Source organism: Manis javanica, chromosome 11 (genome assembly GCF_040802235.1).
Source record: "Manis javanica isolate MJ-LG chromosome 11, MJ_LKY, whole genome shotgun sequence".
Classification (NCBI taxonomy): Eukaryota; Metazoa; Chordata; class Mammalia; order Pholidota; family Manidae; genus Manis; species Manis javanica.
The window spans coordinates 63,553,302-63,574,085 of NC_133166.1; the positions used below are offsets into that span (position 1 = coordinate 63,553,302).

The 20,784-nt window shown below is 39.7% G+C and overlaps 1 protein-coding gene across 6 annotated transcripts in view; it reads left to right on the forward strand.

The window, feature by feature from the left end:
• EXT2 (exostosin glycosyltransferase 2) overlaps positions 1 to 20,784 on the forward strand; it is a 188,009-nt gene that overhangs the window by 118,657 nt on the left and 48,568 nt on the right. For all 6 annotated transcript variants that reach the window (XM_036996663.2, XM_036996662.2, XM_036996661.2 and 3 more), the window contains 2 exons: positions 3,694 to 3,883; positions 12,244 to 12,410. In XM_036996663.2, the coding sequence (XP_036852558.1) occupies positions 3,694 to 3,883; positions 12,244 to 12,410 (357 nt within the window). The remainder of the gene's footprint in view (positions 1 to 3,693; positions 3,884 to 12,243; positions 12,411 to 20,784) is intronic.

A 20,784-nucleotide genomic window follows, 5' to 3' on the forward strand; every position in this document is an offset into this window, starting at 1 on the left:
CATGCTGTCTCCTTATTATGCTGCCTTTTCTGCCTCTGCAGTTTTCAAGCCCTGTTTGGTATGCAACTGAATAGTGTGGAAAAACTGAACACCAAGACAAGTTACTGTCTGCCTGCCACTCCCTCCCCACCCCCATCGCTCCTTCCTCTCCTCTCCCCCTTATGGACATTTGCTTCCAGAGTGGAGCTGGCCCTCCATGAGAGCAGACCTGTCCTCTCCAGACACTTGGGTTCCTTCTCCTTGGCTGCACCTTGAGATGAGAGCTGTGGTGCTTTTTGGGGTGCTTCTGTTTAAATTCCAAGGGATTTGTTTTCTGAACCAAGCCTTGCATCTCTCAGGGAATTTTCCTCTCCTTTTAATGTCATAAAGGCATTCAAGTGTGTTGGCATTCCCTGCTTCTCCCAAAGAACAGACCTCATTTTGTTAGAGTTTTAATAGTTTTTCCTTCTGTGTTAGAGGTGTATTTACCTTTTTAAATTTATGTACTTCCTTTGTGTCAGTGTTACATACTTGGTGTGTTTTATTCCATGTGCCCTCTGAAATTAGACTGTTTGGAGCGGGCTCTTGCTTATTGGCTCAGATTTTATTATCAAGGATAAAGAACTTTCAGCAGTTTTGTGTCAGAGAAGAGCTAGAAATAATAAACTCTGGAGTTCCCCCCAGTTCCAGTTGTCAGAGTCTATAAAATGGTGATACTTATTTTGGACTCAGAGTGGGAGGGCATGAACCACCCCCATCTGGTGTTGTGGAGTCAGAAGGCTCGGGTCCCACTTCCATCGCTTATAATTATGTAACCTTGAACATCATTAACTCTGCCTGCCTTCCTCCCTCCCTCCCTCTGTCCTTCCCTCCTTCCCTTCCTTCCTTCTAAAGCAAATGATTAGATGTTATTCTCTACTTCTAATCCTACAGTTTCATCAGCTGTAAAATGAGAGTAATAACTATATCTTAGGAGTTGTGAGGCTCAAATGAGATAATAATGAGTAAAGCACAGTGCCTAACACTTAGAAGTCTCAGCTATCTTTCAACATCACACATTCAATTATTTTGCACATGCTTTAAAACATTTTTTTTTTCTTTTCCACTTAAAAGGTGTTTTCCAAGCATAACAGAGTATGGTTTGGGAGGAGTAGATGAGTGGGTTGGGATGGTGATGGCAGAGAGACCATGAACCTTAGGGTATAACTGTTAACTTCAGCACAGGGCTTCTTATGATGTAGTCTCCGTTAAAGAAAGATATGAAGAGCAAGATTTGGCTTAAAAAACCAGTAAGAGGTTCCTACAAATGTAATCAGATGCTAGGGTATAAATACTAAAGTCCAGGCACTTACCTAAGACTACAGCTTTATTGTGGAAACAAAGTCAGCATTGAGAAGATAGCCTTTCTTACTGTGCCTCTTGTTTGTAAAATGTAATTATGGCCTGTTGTGGACATTTTGGCTGTAATATCCTGATTACATTAGGACTCCAGGAATCCCATTCAGTCTCCTTGAGTTCCCATCCCATGTGTAACACATGTGTTTGTATACATTTCCTGTCCCACGCTGTTACATCTGGCAAACAGCTGTTGTCATATATGTGACGATGGCTGTCCATCAGTGGTATGGATGGGGTTTGATGAGGACCTTGGGAATCACAGAGTATCAAAGACTCAAGGAAGTGTAAGCAGCCAGAGTAACACAGGACATTTAATTTTCAGCCATCATCTGGCAAAGATGAAGGTCCTGGGCTTTTCATATAATAACATATGGATGTAAATTTAATTAATGCTACTGAAGTGTATACTTAAAAATGGTTACAGTGGCAAATATTTTACCATAGTTTTTAAAAATTAATATACCAAAAACCATTATATATTTTAAATGATATAAATTATATCTCAATAAAGAAATTTAAAAATAAGACTGTTTTAACATTCTTTTCCTATTATCAGTGTAAAAATATTTCCTTACTTGCTGCATTAAAAATTTTTTTTAATATTTCAATGATAGCAAAGAAACTGAATTTCCTTTATTACTTTTAAGCGGTATTTTGAAAAAATTTCAAACTTTCAGAGAAGTTGTGAGAATTATATAGTAAACTACTTGTCACCCAGATACACATAATTTATTTATCTGTACTCTTTATTTCCAGTGTCACAAGAGATGTGCTTTGATGTGGCAGTGGTTTTTCTTTCATTGATTTGTTTGTTTTCTTTTATGTTTTTGTCTTACTTATTTTCATTCAATGTGCTGATTACTTATTGGGCCTTTTAATCTGGAAATTAATGTCTCTCACATCTTCTGTTCTGAGAACTTATTTAATTTCTTAGTTGGTTTCATTTCTTCCACATTTTGTGTTTCCTTTTTCAAGAACCTCCTATTAGATGGTTGTTGGACCTCCTAGATTTTCTCATCTTTTCTCTCCTGTTTTTCATCTTTGTCTTTTTGCTTACCAGACTCTGGAATATGTTATCTTTATGTTTCAATCCTGCCTTATAAGAGAGTTTTAAGCTGTCATATTTTTAACATCTAGAAGTTCTTTCCTATTCTTTGATAAATACTTTTAAATAAAAATAACAACGTGTTATTTCATGGATGAATAAATCTTTCTCTGAGGATGTAATTTGTTGTTGATGTTGTTTTGATTTCCTTCTGCTACTTCTGTTGTCTCTCTTTCCTCCAAGTTCCTGTTTTTCTGTTTATTTCATCTCTGTCATTCGTGCTGAAGATGTTCTTGAAATATCGGTGATTCTACAACCTGTTCATGATTAAGAGGGAAGCACTAAAAACCTGATCAGAAGTTCTGTGTGTGAGGACAAGCTTACTGCTTGGGTTCCACTGTAAGATGATGGAGTGCCCAGCTAGCTGCAGGGCTGCCAACGTTTAGGGAACTGGAAGGCGAAGAAGGTTGTAGGGCTCATCATTCAGATAAATGACTTTAACCTGTGTTTCCCTCTCAGCTCTGTCCCTTTTTTTTTGTGTCTGGAGCTTGAGGTTCCTCAGAGGATAAACTTCCCTTCTCCTGCTGGGGTGGTGAAGAAGTTTTCTGGCTGAGTGGGAGGGAGACGGGAAGGTTTGTGAATCTGGGCCTCTTTTGCTGCTTATATGTATTTTTAACCAGTCCCCCTGCTTTCAGCCCTACCCCTCCTCTTCCTTCATGAGACACCCACTGAGCTCCATTCCTGACCCTCTGCCGCATTCAGCAGCGTGAGCCTGTTTGCCTGGCTTGTGTCCCTCATGGAGAGCCTTAGGTTTCAGTGTGCTCTCTGCTCTGTCAACACTTCTCCAGCTTTAAGAAACTTAGTCTTTAAGAAAAATGTTAAAACTGCTCACCAGCTGTTGTTGTCTCTTCTCCCATCTCATTATCATTGTAGTTTTGTAGCTTGTATCTATGAACTGTCATTTTAGTGCTTTTGGGGAAGGAATGGAGAGAAATGCCTGTGTTTAATCTGCCATGTTTAACTAGAAATCTCTTCACAGCAGCAGAAATTCTCTGCTCCTTTTTCAGTGGTATCAGAGCCAATGTTAATTAAAGTCAATGTAAATTTTGAGGAGAGGAAGGATGACTTTGAACAGTTGCTTAGCTCTTGGATTGGTCATGGTAAGAGCTGCCAAACATCCCTTGTTCAGGTATACTGGTAATGTTGGGAAAGAGATCAACCCCAATGTTGCTAGATCCTGCTCTGACCCACATTAATCTCTTCTCTTGCAGAAGTGGAGCAGTGTGAGCAACCCACTCTTCCTCCCACTAATACCACCCCAGTCTCAAGGCTTCACGGCCATCGTCCTCACCTACGATAGAGTGGAAAGCCTTTTCCGGGTCATCACTGAAGTGTCCAAAGTGCCCAGTCTATCCAAGCTGCTGGTTGTCTGGAATAATCAGAATAAAAACCCTCCAGAAGGTAAGAAGAGTGGGAAAATAGTGTGTTCAGGAAAGGCCTGATTTGGGCATTAATGCAGCTCTCAGGTGGGGTGATTTTGGATGGCCAAATTATTTGTGTCTTTGTTTTAAATGAATTTTCTTGCTTTGTCCACAAAGCTATTTCTGAGGCAGCATGACCCCAATTTTCTCAGTCATCTCATTCTTGTTCTAGGGTGGCCCATTTAACTCAAGCCCATGGCATGCTCTGTAGCCACAAGTGTTTGAGGGCTTAGGAATCGATAGGATCAAAGACCCTCAGCCTTGGGAAAACAGATCTCAGCTTTCTTCAGCCATCTGAACTGATTTGTTTACATGAAAACTCAGTTTAAAAGGCATTAGTTTTCTCCTTCCTTATCTCTGCTCTGATACCATGCTCTTCTTCATAAAAATAGGATGGCCTCACCTCCAGTGGGGAAAGTCAGCAAAGCAGCCCTCTCCAGGCTTTGAATCAGCTCCTTAAAGTGAGCACTTGTGGAAGTTCCCATGGGCTCTTCCTTAATCACTTTGTTTCTTGCCTTGGGCAGCCCTGTAATCTGCGGGCTGGCAGTTAGGGTTGAGGACTGTTTGATTAATTGGATTGGTTTTTAATTCAGGATTCATAGAGTATGTTCCACCTGCATTTAGTTTCTCATTCAGTCTGTCTATTACTGATCCTAATCCCAGGGACTTCAAAGCTCTGGCCCTTTATAGCCTATTAAAGCCAGGAAGTTTCTGATGGATTAGAGCAAAGAATGAGTTTGAAGTTTGTAATGTGCACCACTATCACCGATAAAGTCTAGTTTATTGCCTGACAGTAGTATCTGCACTTTTTATGGCTATTCCCTTTTAATTGGTTATACTGAAGTCAGGATAGTCAATTCTGGAAACTACCAGTAATACATCTGTAGTTTAGGCTACAAAAACGTATTTCTCTTGGGCAAATTACAATTTTGCCTCAAGAAAATTATTTAGTTCCTCTTGAGACATTTAAAACTTTTACTCAGTGGGATTTTGGTCCTCTGAGAGAATTACATGCTTTCTTTTTGGACTTAGAGAGCCAAGGTTTGAGAAAACAAAATAGCTATTTTAAATGAAGGTCCTATATTATGCCTTGAAGCATACTGCATGTTTTCCTAATTTTTTTATGCCAAGTGTTTTTTTCCTCCCAACATCTCATGTTCTGGGTTTCTGTTTTGTTTGTTTGACTCTCAGTAAAGGAGAAAGAGAAGGGTAAAATAAAAAGGAAGGTGTTGGCACGTCATCTATGAAAGAAGAGGAAGAGACAGGCAGAAAGGAAGGAGAAGGCAGGGAACATGCAGGAGCTGTAGGGGTGGTGGGAGGGCCTCTCCCAGTGGGCTTGGCTTTCTCAGTGCTGGTGCCTTTCCCGGAGTGAAGGGTGTCAGGTGGCGCCGTGCACAACTTTGCTCACAGTGTCATGTTTTAAGAAGGAAGGCTGTGCATCCCTCATGGATCTGGAATAGCCCATGGTGTTATACTGCATTCACATATGCATTTGCTCCTAAACATAAAGACCACCAGCCTTCAGAGAGAGCCTCTCAGCCTCCCCTCTCTACTTCCCACCCCCCTTCCTCTCCATATAGGCAAATTCTGGTGCTAAATGCAAAAGAGGCTTTTGAAGAAACCTTGGTTAGTCACTTTGAGCTTAAGATGAGTTATTTATTGTCTATTTGAGTCAGTTATTTTGGGCAAGTATTGTAGCAAACTATGAGAAAGGAGAAATCTTTTTCTTCTGTCTTGGTCTAAGCCTCTACATTGGTGTATCTAAAAGCAATAGTTAAAACCTAGGTTTTAGTAGGGCAGTCAGTTTTAATTTTTGGTAGACCCTACTAAAATGTAGTGGTTAATTTTATGACCAAGAGTTTAGCTTATTTTTGAAATATTTTGGCTCTAGGGAGGAAAGAGAACCCTCAACTGATGAGGCCCTAGTTTTGACACGTTTAGAGACTGAACCATCTTTTCTCTAATAGTGGTTTTTAGGTCTGGGCTCTGGCACTGGTGATATGGTTATTTGGGGAGAACATGAACCATGTTTAATCTTCTGTGGGGTGTTTGTTTGGCTGGTAAATGGGGCTGTCATCTCGGGCCCTCATGCCAGCAAAGGCATCTGATTTTTGATATATGGCATTAGTAACATATATATATATATATTTAAAAACCAAGTCTAAAGCTTTGAAACAGCAGAGGCAAAAGTGATGTTTCTCACTTTCTCTACATTTACTAAAATAAATATTATGGTCAACATGTCTGCTGCTGCAAGAATTAGAGTAGCAGAAGTCCTTCCCCAACACATACTTTTTTTCACTCTCCAATTCAACCAGTTTTTTCTTTTTGGTTACATTTAAGTCTAAATTGCTGGGTTTTTTGAAGTTTAAGTAAATACTTAGACTAAGCAATAGAAATTTCCAGTGAGCTTTCATCACATTGGTTTTGAGCTCTGTCAGAAGAAAGGGCAAGCCGCTGCCTTCCTCCTCAATTCTTCAGTTTTCAGGCCTGATGGATAGAGAGGTTATTGGCTTGGCCCCTGTCCTCAGTCTGAAGGGAGCTGTTAACATTGTGCATTTCAGATAGGTTTAATTCAGCCTTCTGTTTTAACTGATTTTAGTTTTAAATTTGAATTGATCTCAGGACCTCCCTAGCTTCAGGTAGTGACTTTTTATAGTTCTTAGTAGGTAGGACGGGATTGGCTGAACAGGATCAGGATGGTCAACTCAGAAGAGGCAACAGAGAAGTAAAAGCAGCGTCTACCGTCCTTTTGAGCTGAATTCTGAATATATGGGAATTAGGGTCATATATCCAGCTGTACACCAAGCAGCTTGATCACTCCTGAAGTGAGTTCAAGGTTTATGTGGTAATAATCTGATCGCTTATTTTGTGGACCTGTGGTTGTGTTTGTGACAGTGATTTCTGGGATGGGTTTGGGGTTATCTCCAGTCAACCTGAACATTTTGTGGTGCCTTTGCCAAATTGGAGAAAAATTCTCTTTGCTTACATCTCTGTTGGCATCCAACATGAAAAAGATCGTTAATCAATACACATTTTTTAGAAGCTTTAACACAAGGAGTCCTTTTTCTTCCTTGAGCTGAACTAAGCTCATAACTGTTAAGTTGTTTTTCATAAATTCAGTGTGTTTGAAAAATCTCATTTTTCAAGGACTGCTTTTTGTGAATGGAAAGTGACATTTTTATTTTGCCACTTACCGATTCACAGGATGACATACAAGACAAAAAGACATGCTGTTTCATTTAGAATTTAAAGGAATAAGGAAAAAGGCCCTGGCTGGGCTAAGCAATGGAATTAGCGCCTGAAGATCTCTCTCTGGCCATGAAACTGTTTCCTTCAGCATCCTGAGGGCTCATCCTATATCCTTCTGTCTATACATTTTTAAGTTATCAGTAGAGAAATGAAATTCTTAATGAAATTCTTACAAGAATCATTTGTGATGATGATAATGATCCGATATTATTATAGCCATGTATTGTATACCTTTTATATCCCAGAAATAAAACCTATGCTAAGTGCTTTATACATAACATCCCAGTCCTTATGACAAACCTGCAAAGAAGCTGTTACTATCCCCATTTTCCAAAGGTGAAACTCAAATTACCTGAGTAATTTGCCTGAATCACTAAGCTGCAAATGGCAGAGCCAGAAATAAACACAGGTCTCTCTGGATCCAAAGCTTGTGCCCTTTGTACTAAGTCCTATTGTATCTATTTAGATTATCATTTAGCAGTGGGAAAATCCTCATGCTTTGCCAGTTCTCTGATTTGGGATTATGTTGAAAAACCAGGTCCTTGCCAAAGACTCAAAAAGAGATAGAGAAAGTATATCTCTTACTTTGAAAATACTAATGGAAAGAAAAAAAAGCCTTTATTCTTTCTCTCCTATATTCTTTCCTACCTCATGCTCTGTCCTAATTTTTAAAATAGAATCAAAATCCTATATAGGAATTCCCTGCTTTAGGGCAGTAAGTAACTATAATGTTTATTTGATTGCTGCCCTCCACAGAAGGGATGGTAAAACCCAAGAGAGTGGTGGTTCTCTCTTGGGGGCCTATCTCATTTGAAAATGTGAAAACAAGAAACAGGGAATTTTTGGAGTTCTGACTTGTGGTAATGATGGTTCATAGACAACTGGACATTGGGATGGAAACTCGTTTTGCCAAAGCTGACTTTGGGCTTCAAAAGCCTAACTCAGAACAGGTAAAAATAATCACATTTCCCAAAACCACCACGATTCATTCTACTTTGTCATTTGAACCCCATTTCATCCTCTTTGGTCTTCATCACTCTCTAAAAAGTCCCCATCAGAGACTTTATAAGTCAGTTCTTCATGGGCCTTGTCTCAAGTAATTCTTTGGATATATACAGGCAAATTATACAGAAAGCTGTAGCGGGTTGAACATGCTGTATGCACTTTGCAGCGGAAGTCCGAGTCCCCTCCAGGGTAGAGGGGTGTTTATACCTAACAAAGCAGCTAGCCTATTTTCTATACCTATTGCAGAAAAGAAGACCTGTTTCTTACCTTGTAAAATGAAGATGGCAAAAGTTCCAAGCTTTGTTGTTTCATTGGTGTGTTAGATTTTTCTCAGTACTAGAGGATTAATTGCAGGGATTTTGCTTAAAGGAAATACAAGCTGGGGGCATGCCACTTGGTTGTCAGATTAATGAATCAGATTGAACATATACCACTTTGCTACCACTTACCTAAAGTAAAAAAAAAAAAAAAATCCTTTGATTCTATAAATAGGTAAGAACTTCCAAGGGAAAGCACAGGTAGTGTTCAGTGGGTGTCTGCCATGGGTTCATGTTCAGTCTCATGGTCAGTCATGAGAAGGTGGGGTTCACTCTGTCTTCATAGTCAAAGAAACAGGCTCACAGTAATTGACTTGTTGAAGATCATATGGCTAGTAAGGGGTACACCTGGAATTCAAAACTCTTTCCAAAGACTGTGATATTTCCATGATACATTACTGCCTCATGTGATCTGAGGACCTCAGAGGCATCTTGTTTGGTCTGTCATCTGATGTTAAGTAGAAATCTGAGTCTTATTACATTTCAAGTAAAAGGGCACATTGTGTTGCTTAAGGTATTTCATTCCATCTTAACACAGTTTATACCATCAGAAGAATCTTGCCTATTTTGAGTCTAAATAAATTTTCCTGTGACTTTCACTCAGCTCTTGGTCATGGTTCTAACTTGAGAGGTCATAGAGAACAATTCCCCTTTTGTCTTATAACCCTTCTGATATCCCTAGTGGACAGTCAAGGTCCAGGTAGGAAACAGAAACCACATAGTAACTTGAACAGGAAAAGTTTAATGTAAAGAATTATTAACTAGTAATAGGAGATTAGTGACTAAGGGGTAAAACAGACTCTAAAGATTACAGGAAATAAATTCGAGAGAGCCCCTCCTCCAGTTAAGTCATAGATTCAGACTTTGTTGGAGACAGTGTGACTGTAGCCCACTGCCTGGTAAGTTTGCTGAGGTGCCACAGCCAAGCCTGTATGCAAGAAAGCAGTTGCCCTCTTGGATACCCATGGAATTCAACAGGAAGCTGCCCAGAGAGTATTATTGAACTTGCTGGGGGAACATGAAGCTCACCCCAAATCACCTGTGGGGAGAACTTCAGCTGAATTGCTTTTGCAGATATTGGCAGAACTTGCTGGGAAGCTGCCTGCAGAGGTGTGGTTGAACTCACTGAGAAGCTGGTTGGGTATCTGCAGAACCCACTAGAAGCTGCCCCTTGGGGTGCCACTTAAACTTACTGGGGATAAGTGCCACCTGCCAAGTACTGAGGCACACAGAGCCAGGAGGAAAAGCCCCTTCTTCCAGAAATGTCCTTCCAGCACCCTCTACTGGTAGAGCTTAACATTGTGCCAGCAGGCAAATGTTTACAGGATCCAGTTCCAGTTGCACAAATAGGGCAGTGAAGGGTGAAATTGAAGTTGAGAGGCTGTAAATTGACAACTGGCGCTTTTAGTTTGTTTGAACATCCTATAGAAATCCTGGATGCAAGTACCTACACTATCTTTTTAACTCCTCTCAAACTATTTTCCAGTTTGTTGGTACTATTCTCATATTGTGATACGCAAATCTGAACATGAAGTCTGTTATAGAGGTTATCAAAGTGTGGTCTAGGGATCCCTGGACACCCCTGAGATCACTTTGGGGGGTGGTCTGCAAGGTTAAAATTATTTTCATAATAATATGGTCACCTCCCTTTCCCACTCTTTTATTCCTTCATAGTGGACAGTGAAGCTTTCCAGAGGCAACGTGGGATGACATCATCTCTCTAATGGCTATGGAATGTATGCTTCTGTATTCTTGTGTTTTAAAATTTGTGATTTCTCATATAATAAGTTGTGTATGTGTATATCTCATAAACAAAATCTCTTTTGGGTTCTCAGCAATTTTCAAGAGCACAGAGGAATTCTGACACCAAAAAGTTTGAGAACCACTGTTCTAGTAGGTAGGGCTACAACCTCCTTCATTTTAGATATTACAATTAATTTATGTTTTTTAAGGATTTGGACAGATTCATGACAGGAATTTTATTGTTTGGAGGAGGGAGTGGGAAGCAGACAGGAGTAAGGATGATTGTTGGAGAAAATACTGAACTTCATTGTTTTGTTCCAGATCTAGAGGAGCATGAGATTTTTCAAACTACAGTAGATGCTACAGGTTCCATTTGGTCTTGGATACTAAACAGACTTCAAATACTAACCTTATCATTTATTCTATAATCCCAGCCAAATTACTTAACCTCTCTGAATCTTGCATATACTACTTGGTAAATAATTCTGCCCCACAGAGCTCTAAGGATGAAATTACATTGCATTTATAAAGTGTCTGGCATATACTATAGAAATCCTGGACTATGAAGATAGTGCAGGTACTTGAATCCAGGATTTCTGTACGATGCCAGTTGCTTTATTAAGGTTCCCTTCTCTCTCACTCTTCTTATTTTTACTCTGAGAAGTGACTTGCCCAAGACCCCATAGATAATACAGAACTCAGGTCCCCAGTTTCTCAGTCCTCTGCCCACCTATTTATTCCAAAGATATCTATTGGTTATCTAATTCTGTGCCAAGAATCAAACTAATTAGCTATTGTTATTAATTAAAAGACAGTGGCTTGTCGGATCATTTCTTTGGTCTCTGGTTCAGTCTATTCCCAAACATGCTTCTTTTGGAGTTGACCACTCTTTTAGGCTCTGTGCTTATTAAAGACTGAATATCTTTCTTAATTATAGGGCCTCTCACTTGCACAGGCTTCTTCCAAGATCCTTGTAGTGTCCCAACAATGTGCTACATGGATCTGTTGTAAAATATATAGAAATAAGATCTTTTATCTGCAGTCAGTTAAGAGAGCTTTTTTCCCATTCTGATGTTCCCTCTGTCATACTTCTCTTCAGTTTGGTGACTTTGGAGTGGTCATAGGCATTTTTGGGATTCAAAACCCACAAAAACTAGATCTTTCCACAATTACATGATGGACTTTTTGGAAGCAGCATGATACCTAGCTTTCCTATTCTCATTTGACAAATGTTGATGTATGGATATGGGTACTGTACCAAAGTAGTACTAATTTCGTGCTATGCTGAATGCAACATTTAAAAATAAGGAACCTGTGGTTGAATTGCTTCAGTCATTTCCAAGTAGAATGGGATAAAAATGTAAGGCAAGTCATGGGTTGGTGTTTTTTCAGTATATTAGAAAATCCCACATAATTGGACCTAGAAATTTGACATTTACTCTGTAAATTGGTCTTGAGGAGAAACCAAATGCAGTGGGTCAGCAGTGAGGGACTATTGCAGGGATAAAGTACTAAGTGAAGAGACCATGCTCACTCAGAAAGTAGCATTGATGGCTGCCTGTGATGGCATTCTGAGGTGGGCACGTTGGAGCAGACATCTTCAGCATAAGCGTTGTATTTCCTGGCGGAGCTGAGGCAGGTTTTGACTTGGGGTGTCCCTGCCTGACAGTACATTGCAGAGGTGGCAGTTTTCTGGAGTTAAACAGTGGACCTGAGAGGGAGCAGTCCAGACTCACTTTTTGGCCAAGTCATTCTGCTTCCCTCTCTCTCTCTCAACTGTGAGTTGGTTATTGACAGTATTGAGTAGTTCGTAGTACTGGAAGAACTTAAAGAGGACGGAAATATTTATAATATAGAATATTATAAAAAGGAACGTGTAAGACTCTCCCCTTGCACAGTTCAGCGTGTGGATTTAATGAGAGCCACAGACGGAAGCTGATCCATCTCATTTGTGATGTGACGCTTTAACCACATAAGCTCACAAAATTTAGAAATGTAATAAATACTTTTTTTTTTTTTTCAGACTCTCTCTGGCCCAAAATCCGGGTTCCATTAAAAGTTGTGAGGACTGCTGAAAACAAGTTGAGTAACCGTTTCTTCCCTTATGATGAAATTGAGACGGAGGCTGTTCTGGCTATTGATGATGATATCATTATGCTGACCTCTGATGAGCTGCAGTTTGGTTATGAGGTAAGGAGGAGTTAAACAGTGTATTTACATATTCAATATTTATTGCCTTTTCTAATAAAGAGTATTATATTTCATTCCCTAACATCATAACTTCTAAACTCTAGTATAGAGTTGAAAGCTGTGCATGCAAGTGTGGGTTATGAAGCTGTTCTATGAAGCTTTGGGGAAACCGTACTCCAAAATGACACCTATGCCCTCCACTAATTTTGGGAACTCCCAAGGAGAGTCCCAGGGGACATTTTCAAATGAGCATCTATAGCATTTAACAAGCACTTAATTGATGTCTCCTTGAATATCACTCCCCCTGACTCAGGCAGCCAGCATGGCAACAATAAAAACATCAGTAAGTGAAGAAGCTGGCGACACTGACAGACGGAAACCAGACCCTGTTGATGGCTTTCTTTTTGCGTTTTAAGTGGAGAGGCTGGCTGCCTGTCTTTAGGGAGAGGCATTCTCTATCACAGTTCATTCAGTGCAGCTGATGGATTAGGCTGGGTTCAAGGGTTAAGTATGGAGACCAGTAAAGGTCTCCCAAGGGGAAAGTGCCAGAGCCAAGGCCTGGTGAAAAGCAGTAGGAATTGATGAGTCTGTCAGAGAGGATGTACGTGAGATGCATGATGGCGGCAGCCCGAGGCCCGGGTACAGGGCCTAATGGTGGTATTAGACCTAAGCTAAACAGAGTGTATAAATCAATTAGCTGCAGCTGGTACAAGGGAAAGTGGTGAAATTTATCCCCTATAGTTATCCTGCCTTTGGGAGAGAGGTAACCGTCTTTAATTGACTCAGAATTTGTTGAATTTGATGTTCTAAGAAATCATAAAATTTTATTAAATGAAGCCATATTTGGTATGTATATAGAAATATATATGTTCTCCCCTTTAAATTAAAAGTGGATTTTAAGGGGAGGAAATAGGAATACCTTTACCATCACCATCACCAAAAATTAAAAGCTCAAGTTTCCCAGGTTTTTTTTTTTTTTATAAGCACATGTATCACTCCATTTGGGTGTAAGAGAAATTGTTGTCAAATAGTCAGTGTAGTTACTGACCAGCGAAAGGCATGAAAGTAGCTGATAAAACATATATTCATCTTTTTGGATACATTTTTACTCTTAGAGATGTCTTTTACTTCATCATATCCTGGGTGCTGGATGATTTTAAGTATGCTGTCATTCCCCTTTTTTAAAAAAGCAAATTACCTTCTTGTTTCTCCCACCAACTTATAGCAAAAAAGCCAATTTTTTCTGTTTTCTCTCTTAATTGAATGTAGTGATTTCAGACTATACGCAGTGTTTATTTTTGTGGTAAAAGGAGGTAGAAAAAGGGAACATTCAAAGTGAGATAGCCAAGATGGGCAGAGTGTTGCCTCTTCAGTATTTTCAGCTGATCTAAACTAAGTCTAATAAGTCAATCTTGAGTCAAAACCTTGAGATTTCATGAATATTGAATTCTGGGGTCTTTTTCAACCTTGAGTTTGTTTCAAGCAACAAAGAGTGTGTTTGTGAGAGCAAGTGCGGACCTCAAGGACTGGAGCTTGGCTCCTCACATCTTTCCTTTGATGATCTGGTTTTTGATTCCACACTGCCTCTGAAGAAGTAATTATCTATTAGGAGTGGTGGGCAGGAAAACATCTTGTTTCCATTAATTGGACTCTTCTCCACATGCTGCAAAAAGAACAACTTTCATAACTACCTTCTGTGTATAATTTACTGTGTTCCTTTCAATATCCTGGGTGTTTGCATACATATTATCTTTTCCCAAACCTGTAAGGCAGTTATTGTCTTTCTTGTTCTCTACTAAGACTAAGCAAGGTTAGATAGCTTGCGCATCGTCACACAGCTAATAAATGGAAGAGTTGAGGATTTAAATTCAAGTTTTTCAGACACCATTCTATTTTCCCTGAGGATTTTACACTGTCAGAGACTACTAGTCCTCAAAAGTAGTACTTGAAACCAATTGTCCATTCCTTAATTATCTTGGTGCTAAATAAAACAAATTTCTCATGTATCCCTACCATTGGTGCTTAACAGTAACTTTGTAAAGTTATTTCTTGCATAGTGATTCATATTATGGACAAAGTAGGATAGCTCTGGCCCCATGTTTCTGTTCAGTCACTGACAAGTTTGTGATCCTGGACAAATTATTGAATCTCTCTGGGTCTTAGTTTGTTCTTTTATAAAACAGCAATAACAATATCTTCTTCACTAGGTTATCATATACATTGGATAAAAATACCTAGTGCCTACCACATGGAAAGTGCTTAGTAAGTACATTTTCTGTGTGGTGAGCAATATGCTATGCACCTTACAAGGCACCGTGTTGGCTTCTGCTAACACAAATTCTCTTTTTCTCATTATTCCACTCATGATTCTGCTGTGATCCATGAGAAAGGTTGTTTGTTGTTTTGACTATTCAGAAGGGACATTTCTCTCCTGTAGAGGGTACCTGGTTTTGTGTTGAATCAGAGCACAGAAGATGATGATGCACCTAAATACTGTTCTTTATGCCAAAGCCTCAGATTATTTCATGCAGGAATTGGGAGCAGACTTGGCTAAATGAACAAACAAGTAACGAAAATTCATGTTCTAGGAAGTTAAGTTGGAACCCAGAGCTGCTGCTTTGTCACACTTATCACAGTGTTAGGATTATATCTTGTTAATTGCTTCTCATCCTTCAACACTCAGTTTAAATGTTGAAGCTTTCAGAGTCCCCAAAATTAGGTTCAGAGCACTTTGGACCTCTTTGTAAGCAAATAATTAATTGTGAAGTGTGTTGTTTAGTGTCTGCTTTTCTTCTATAATGTAAGCCCCATTGGGGCAGGAACCACGGCTGTCTTGTTCATGCCCTATCCTCTGTGCCTAACCTAGCACATTCCATTCAGTGCTTACTCAGTAATATTCGATGATAATATGTTGCTGAATAAATATTACCTATGAGCATGCATATGAACTATATGAAACAAATTATTCTAGCCTGCATGCCTTTTGACTTACTATGATCTATAATCCAGATCCAGACATTTTGCAAAAAACAGTTTGGAATTTAAAATGTTACACATGTCTACCGTGTGACCCCACCGTTCTTCTCATGGAGATTTACTCTAGAGAAATAACAGTATATGTATACACAACTACTTGTACACTATTTTCAAAGAACTTTTATTTGTAATAGCCAAAATCTAGAGGAAAAACCCAATGTCTATCCAAAGTTGAATGAATAAAGGAATTGTAGTATATCCATGCAATAGAATACTACTCAGTAATAAATAGGAATAAGTTATTGATACATTTAGCAACATGGTTGTTTTTAAAAATAATTATGATGAGTGAATGAAGATTAAAAAGAACATATTTTATGATTCCATTTATGTAAAAGTCTAGAAAATACAAACTAATCTTAATTATTAAAAGATTAGTTGTTGCCTGGTGAAAGGGGGCAGGGTCAATCTGTGAAGGGCAGGAGGGAACAGTAACAAAGGGGTACCAAAAACTTAGGAGAAATGGATATGTTCATTGTCTACAATTAGGATGATGATTTTCTAGTGTGTACAGATGTCAAAACACATCAAATTAAGCACTTTAAAGAGATTCAGTTTATTGTATGTCAACTATATTTCCAAAAAGCTGTAAAAAAAATTCTTTTTACTCTTGCAAAAGCATGAAAAATTTAATGAACCGTATGCCAGATACAGTATGTTCAATGAAAACTACAGAATGTTTCTGAGAGAAATTGAAGAACAACTTCACCAGTGGCCCCTTATTTGGGCCTTACACCTTTGAGGAGGCTGTTTTTCGTACTTTTGAGAGGTCAGGATGAGCCAGATTCTGAAATTCCAGATGAGGCTAGAGCCCCTGCTGCTGTGGGGTGGAATGCAACACTGTCAGGAACAGCGGCGAGACAAGAAGTACCGCCCTCCTCCCGTTCTGCAGTTTTCCTGTCTCTTTCTAGTGCCCCCTGTTGGCAAGAGCTGACTGAGAGCCATCCAGCCAAGGTGAGATACAGTCTTAGCTCAGCATCTAAAGCAGAATTTAGGAGCTGTGTTGCGGCTGCAAGATGATAGCATAATAACCAGCAGTCAACCTGCTTTTGCTCAGCATTCAGCACACCTTCTACACCTATTTGGACTTCCAGACAGTAATAGAAACAGCTTTATTCATATAAACACTGCTCATTCTCTCCACAAGAAGGGGAGACACAAGGTCCCAATAGTTATAATATCAATCTCTGGGTAATTATTAATTCATTCTTTAGTCCCAGGATGTGAATATTCTGACTTAAATAATAAATTGTAGACTTCCAGTTCTGGGTAAGATCGAGGTTCTACCCTATTCTTGGAAAAAGAAGACAGACTGACTGGGGACCTCAGGACTTGAGGGATGGCTCAGCAGTGGGTTCCCTTGGATTTTTTCCTCCCTTCCACCCTTCCTCCCTCTTTGCCTCCCTAGCTTAGTGCTAGAGAAGGTCATAACACTTAGAGGCACAGATAAAAACAAAAAAATAAAACCAAGAAAACCCCACTTTACCTTGCCAAAGGACTGGGAAGAAGGCAGCTTTGCAGGTGGAACCTTTCTGCCCATATACATTTTACTCCAGGCAAACACCAGGAAAGAAGCCATACATGCCCTGCCAACTAGAGGCTGTAAGTGGAGATGGCCATGCAGTCCCATTGACCGTTCCTGCCCTGCACTGCCAGGAGACATGAGCAGAGGTGGCACACGTCCCCTACCCCTCCACTGTGGAGTCTGGTGGAACCCAGCTGACCCTCCACACCCTGTGCCAAGTGAAGGTCAGCAGAGAGGCAGCTGCACAGACTGCTGGGGAGGAGTCCTATCCACCATCTCGAGCCTGTGTCAGGCAACAGCAAGGAGGCAGTACCTCATCCCTTCCTGCCTTGGGAGTGGAGGGAAGGTCATGGGAAGGAGGAAGCTGGAAGAGGAGGGATTCTCTAGATCTGTGTATGAATTCCTGGGTGCACTCCCGCTCCTTTCCCTTCAAAGCAGCCCCTGCATGAAACTGACTAGAATCAGCACAGCCAAAGCTTTAAGATATAAACTGTGATATAGAATACTATCCAGTGCTCGCTTCGGCAGCACATATACTAAAAAATTGGAACGATACAGAGATGATTAGCATGGAAGAAATTGAAACGGTAATAAAAAAACTACCCAGGAACAAAACCCCTGGGCCAGATGAATTTACCTCGGAGTTTTATCAGACATACAGAGAAGACATAATACCCATTCTCCTTAAAGTTTTCCAAAAAATAGAACAGGAGGGAATACTCCCAAACTCATTCTATGAAGCCAACATCACCCTAATACCAAAACCAGGCAAGACCCCACCAAAAAAGAAAATTACAGACCAATATCCCTGATGAATGTAGATGCAAAAATACTCAATAAAATATTAGCAAACAGAATTCAACAGTATATCAAAAGAATCATACACCATGACCAAGTGGGATTCATCCCAGGCATGCAAGGATGGTACAACATTCGAAAATCCATCAACATCATCCACCACATCAACAAAAAGAGAGACAAAAACCACATGATCATCTCCATAGATGCTGAAAAAGCATTTGACAAAATTCAACATCCATTCATGATAAAAACTCTCAGCAAAATGGGAATAGAGGGCAAGTACCTCAACATAATAAAGGCCATATATGATAAACCCACAGCCAACATTATACTGAACAGAGAGAAGCTGAAAGCATTTCCTCTGAGATCGGGAACCAGACAGGGATGCCTACTCTCCCCACTGTTATTTAACATAGTACTGGAGGTCCTAGCCATGGCAATCAGACAAAACAAAGAAATAAAAGGAATCCAGATTGGTAAAGAAGAAGGTAAACTGTCACTATTTGCAGATGATATTATACTGTACATAAAAAACCCTAAAGACTCCACTCCAAAACTACTAGAACTGATATCGGAATACAGCAAAGTTGCAGGATACAAAATTAACAAGATTTCTGTTTTGAGCATTTTGATGAACCTCCATACTGCTTTCCACAATGGTTGGACTAATTTACATTCCCACCAGCAGTGTAGGAGGGTTCCCCTTTCTCCACAGCCAGAACAGAAATCTGTAGCTTTCCTATACACTAACAATGAACCAATAGAAAGAGAAATCAGGAAAACAATTCCATTCACCATTGCATCAAAAAGAATAAAATACCTAGGAATAAACCTAACCAAAGAAGTGAAAGACTTCTACTCTGAAAACTACACGTCACTCTTAAGAGAAATTAAAGGGAACACTAATAAATGGAAACTCATCCCATGCTCATGGCTAGGAAGAATTAATATCATCAAAATGGCCATCCTGCCCAAAGCAATATACAGATTTGATGCAATCCCTCTCAAATTACCAGCAACATTCTTCCATGAATTGGAACAAATAATTCCAAATTTCATATGGAAACACCAAAGACCCCGAATAGCCAAAGTAATCCTGAAAAAGAAGAATAAAGTAGGGGGGATCTCACTCCCCAACTTCAGGCTCTACTAAAAAGCCATAGTAATGAAGACAATTTGGTATACTGGCACAAGAACAGAGCCACAGACCAGTGGAACAGATTAGAGACTCCAGAAATTAACCCAAACATATATGGTCAATTAATATTTGATAAAGGAGCCATGGACATACAATGGCAAAATGACAGTCTCTTCAACAGATGGTGCTGGCAAAACTGGACAGCTACATGTAGCAGAATGAAACTGGACCTTTGTCTAACCCCATATACAAAGGTAAACTCAAAATGGATCAAAGACCTGAATGTAAGTCATGAAACCATTAAACTCTTGGAAAAAAACATAGGCAAAAACCTCTTAGACATAAACATGAGTGACCTCTTCTTGAACATATCTCCCTGGGCAAGGAAAACAACAGCAAAAATGAGCAAGTGGGACTACATTAAGCTGAAAAACTTCTGTACAGCGAAAGACACCATCGATAGAACAAAAAGGAACCCTACAGTATGGGAGAATATATTTGAAAATGACAGATCCGATAAAGGCTTGAAGTCCAGAATATATAAAGAGCTCACATGCCTCAACAAACAAAAAACAAATAACCCAATTAAAAAATGGGCAGAGGAACTGAACAGACAGTTCTCTAAAAAAGAAATACAGATGGCCAACAGACACATGAAAAGATGCTCCACATCGCTAATTATCAGAGAAATGCAAATTAAAACTACAATGAGGTATCACCTCACACCAGTAAGGATGGCTGCCATCCAAAAGACAAACAACAACAAATGTTGGCGAGGCTGTGGAGAAAGGGGAACCCTCCTACACTGCTGGTGGGAATGTAAATTAGTCCAACCATTGTGGAAAGTAGTATGGAGGTTCATCAAAATGCTCAAAACAGACCTACCATTTGACCCAGGAATTCCACTCCTAGGAATTTACCCAAAGAACGCAGCAATCAAGTTTGAGAAAGACAGAAGCACCCCTATGTTTATCGCAGCACTATTTACAATAGCCAAGAATTGGAGGCAACCTAAATGTCCATCGGTAGATGAATGGATAAAGAAGATGTGGTACATATACACAATGGAATACTACTCAGCCATAAGAAGCGGAAAAATCCAACCATTTGCAGCAACATGGATGGAGCTGGAGAGTATTATGCTCCGTGAAATAAGCCATGTGGAGAAAGAGAAATACCAAATGATTTCACTCATCTGAGGAGTATAAGAACAAAGGAAAAACTGAAGGAACAAAACAGCAGGGGAATTACAGAATCCAAAAATGGACTAACAGGTACCAAAGGGAAAGGAACAGGGGAGGGTGGGTGGGCAGGGAGGGATAAGGGGGGAGAGAAAAAGGGGGTATTAAGATTAGCATGCATGGGGGGGTGGGAGAAAAGGGAGGGAGGGCTGTTAACACAGAGAGGATAAGTAGTGATTCTACAACATTTTGCTATGCTGATAGACAGTGACTGTAATGTGGTTTTTAGGGGGGACTTGGTATAGGGGAGAGCATAGTAAACATAGTATTCTTCATGTAAGTGTAGATTAAAGATTTAAAAAAAAGGAAAAAAAAAGAAAGAAAGAAAAGGGGTATTAATCCTTGATAGGATAAAACTATTGGTAAATCAAAGATTAATGCATGCTTTAAATATCCTTAATTTTGATCACTTAAAGGGTGTCAGATGATCGGCTATGGAGGTACTCTTTTGTGATAACAATCCTTTCTCTTAATAAAAATAAATTTAAAAAAAGAAAAGAAAAAGCAGTTCCTGTGTGCTGACCTCCAGTGAGTTCTACACAGTGGTATAGAGGGCATGTCAAAGTGTGGGCAAAGGGTCTGTTTGTTTTTATGCAGAAGATCAAGGCCTAGCTTGGCTACCCAGAAAACAAA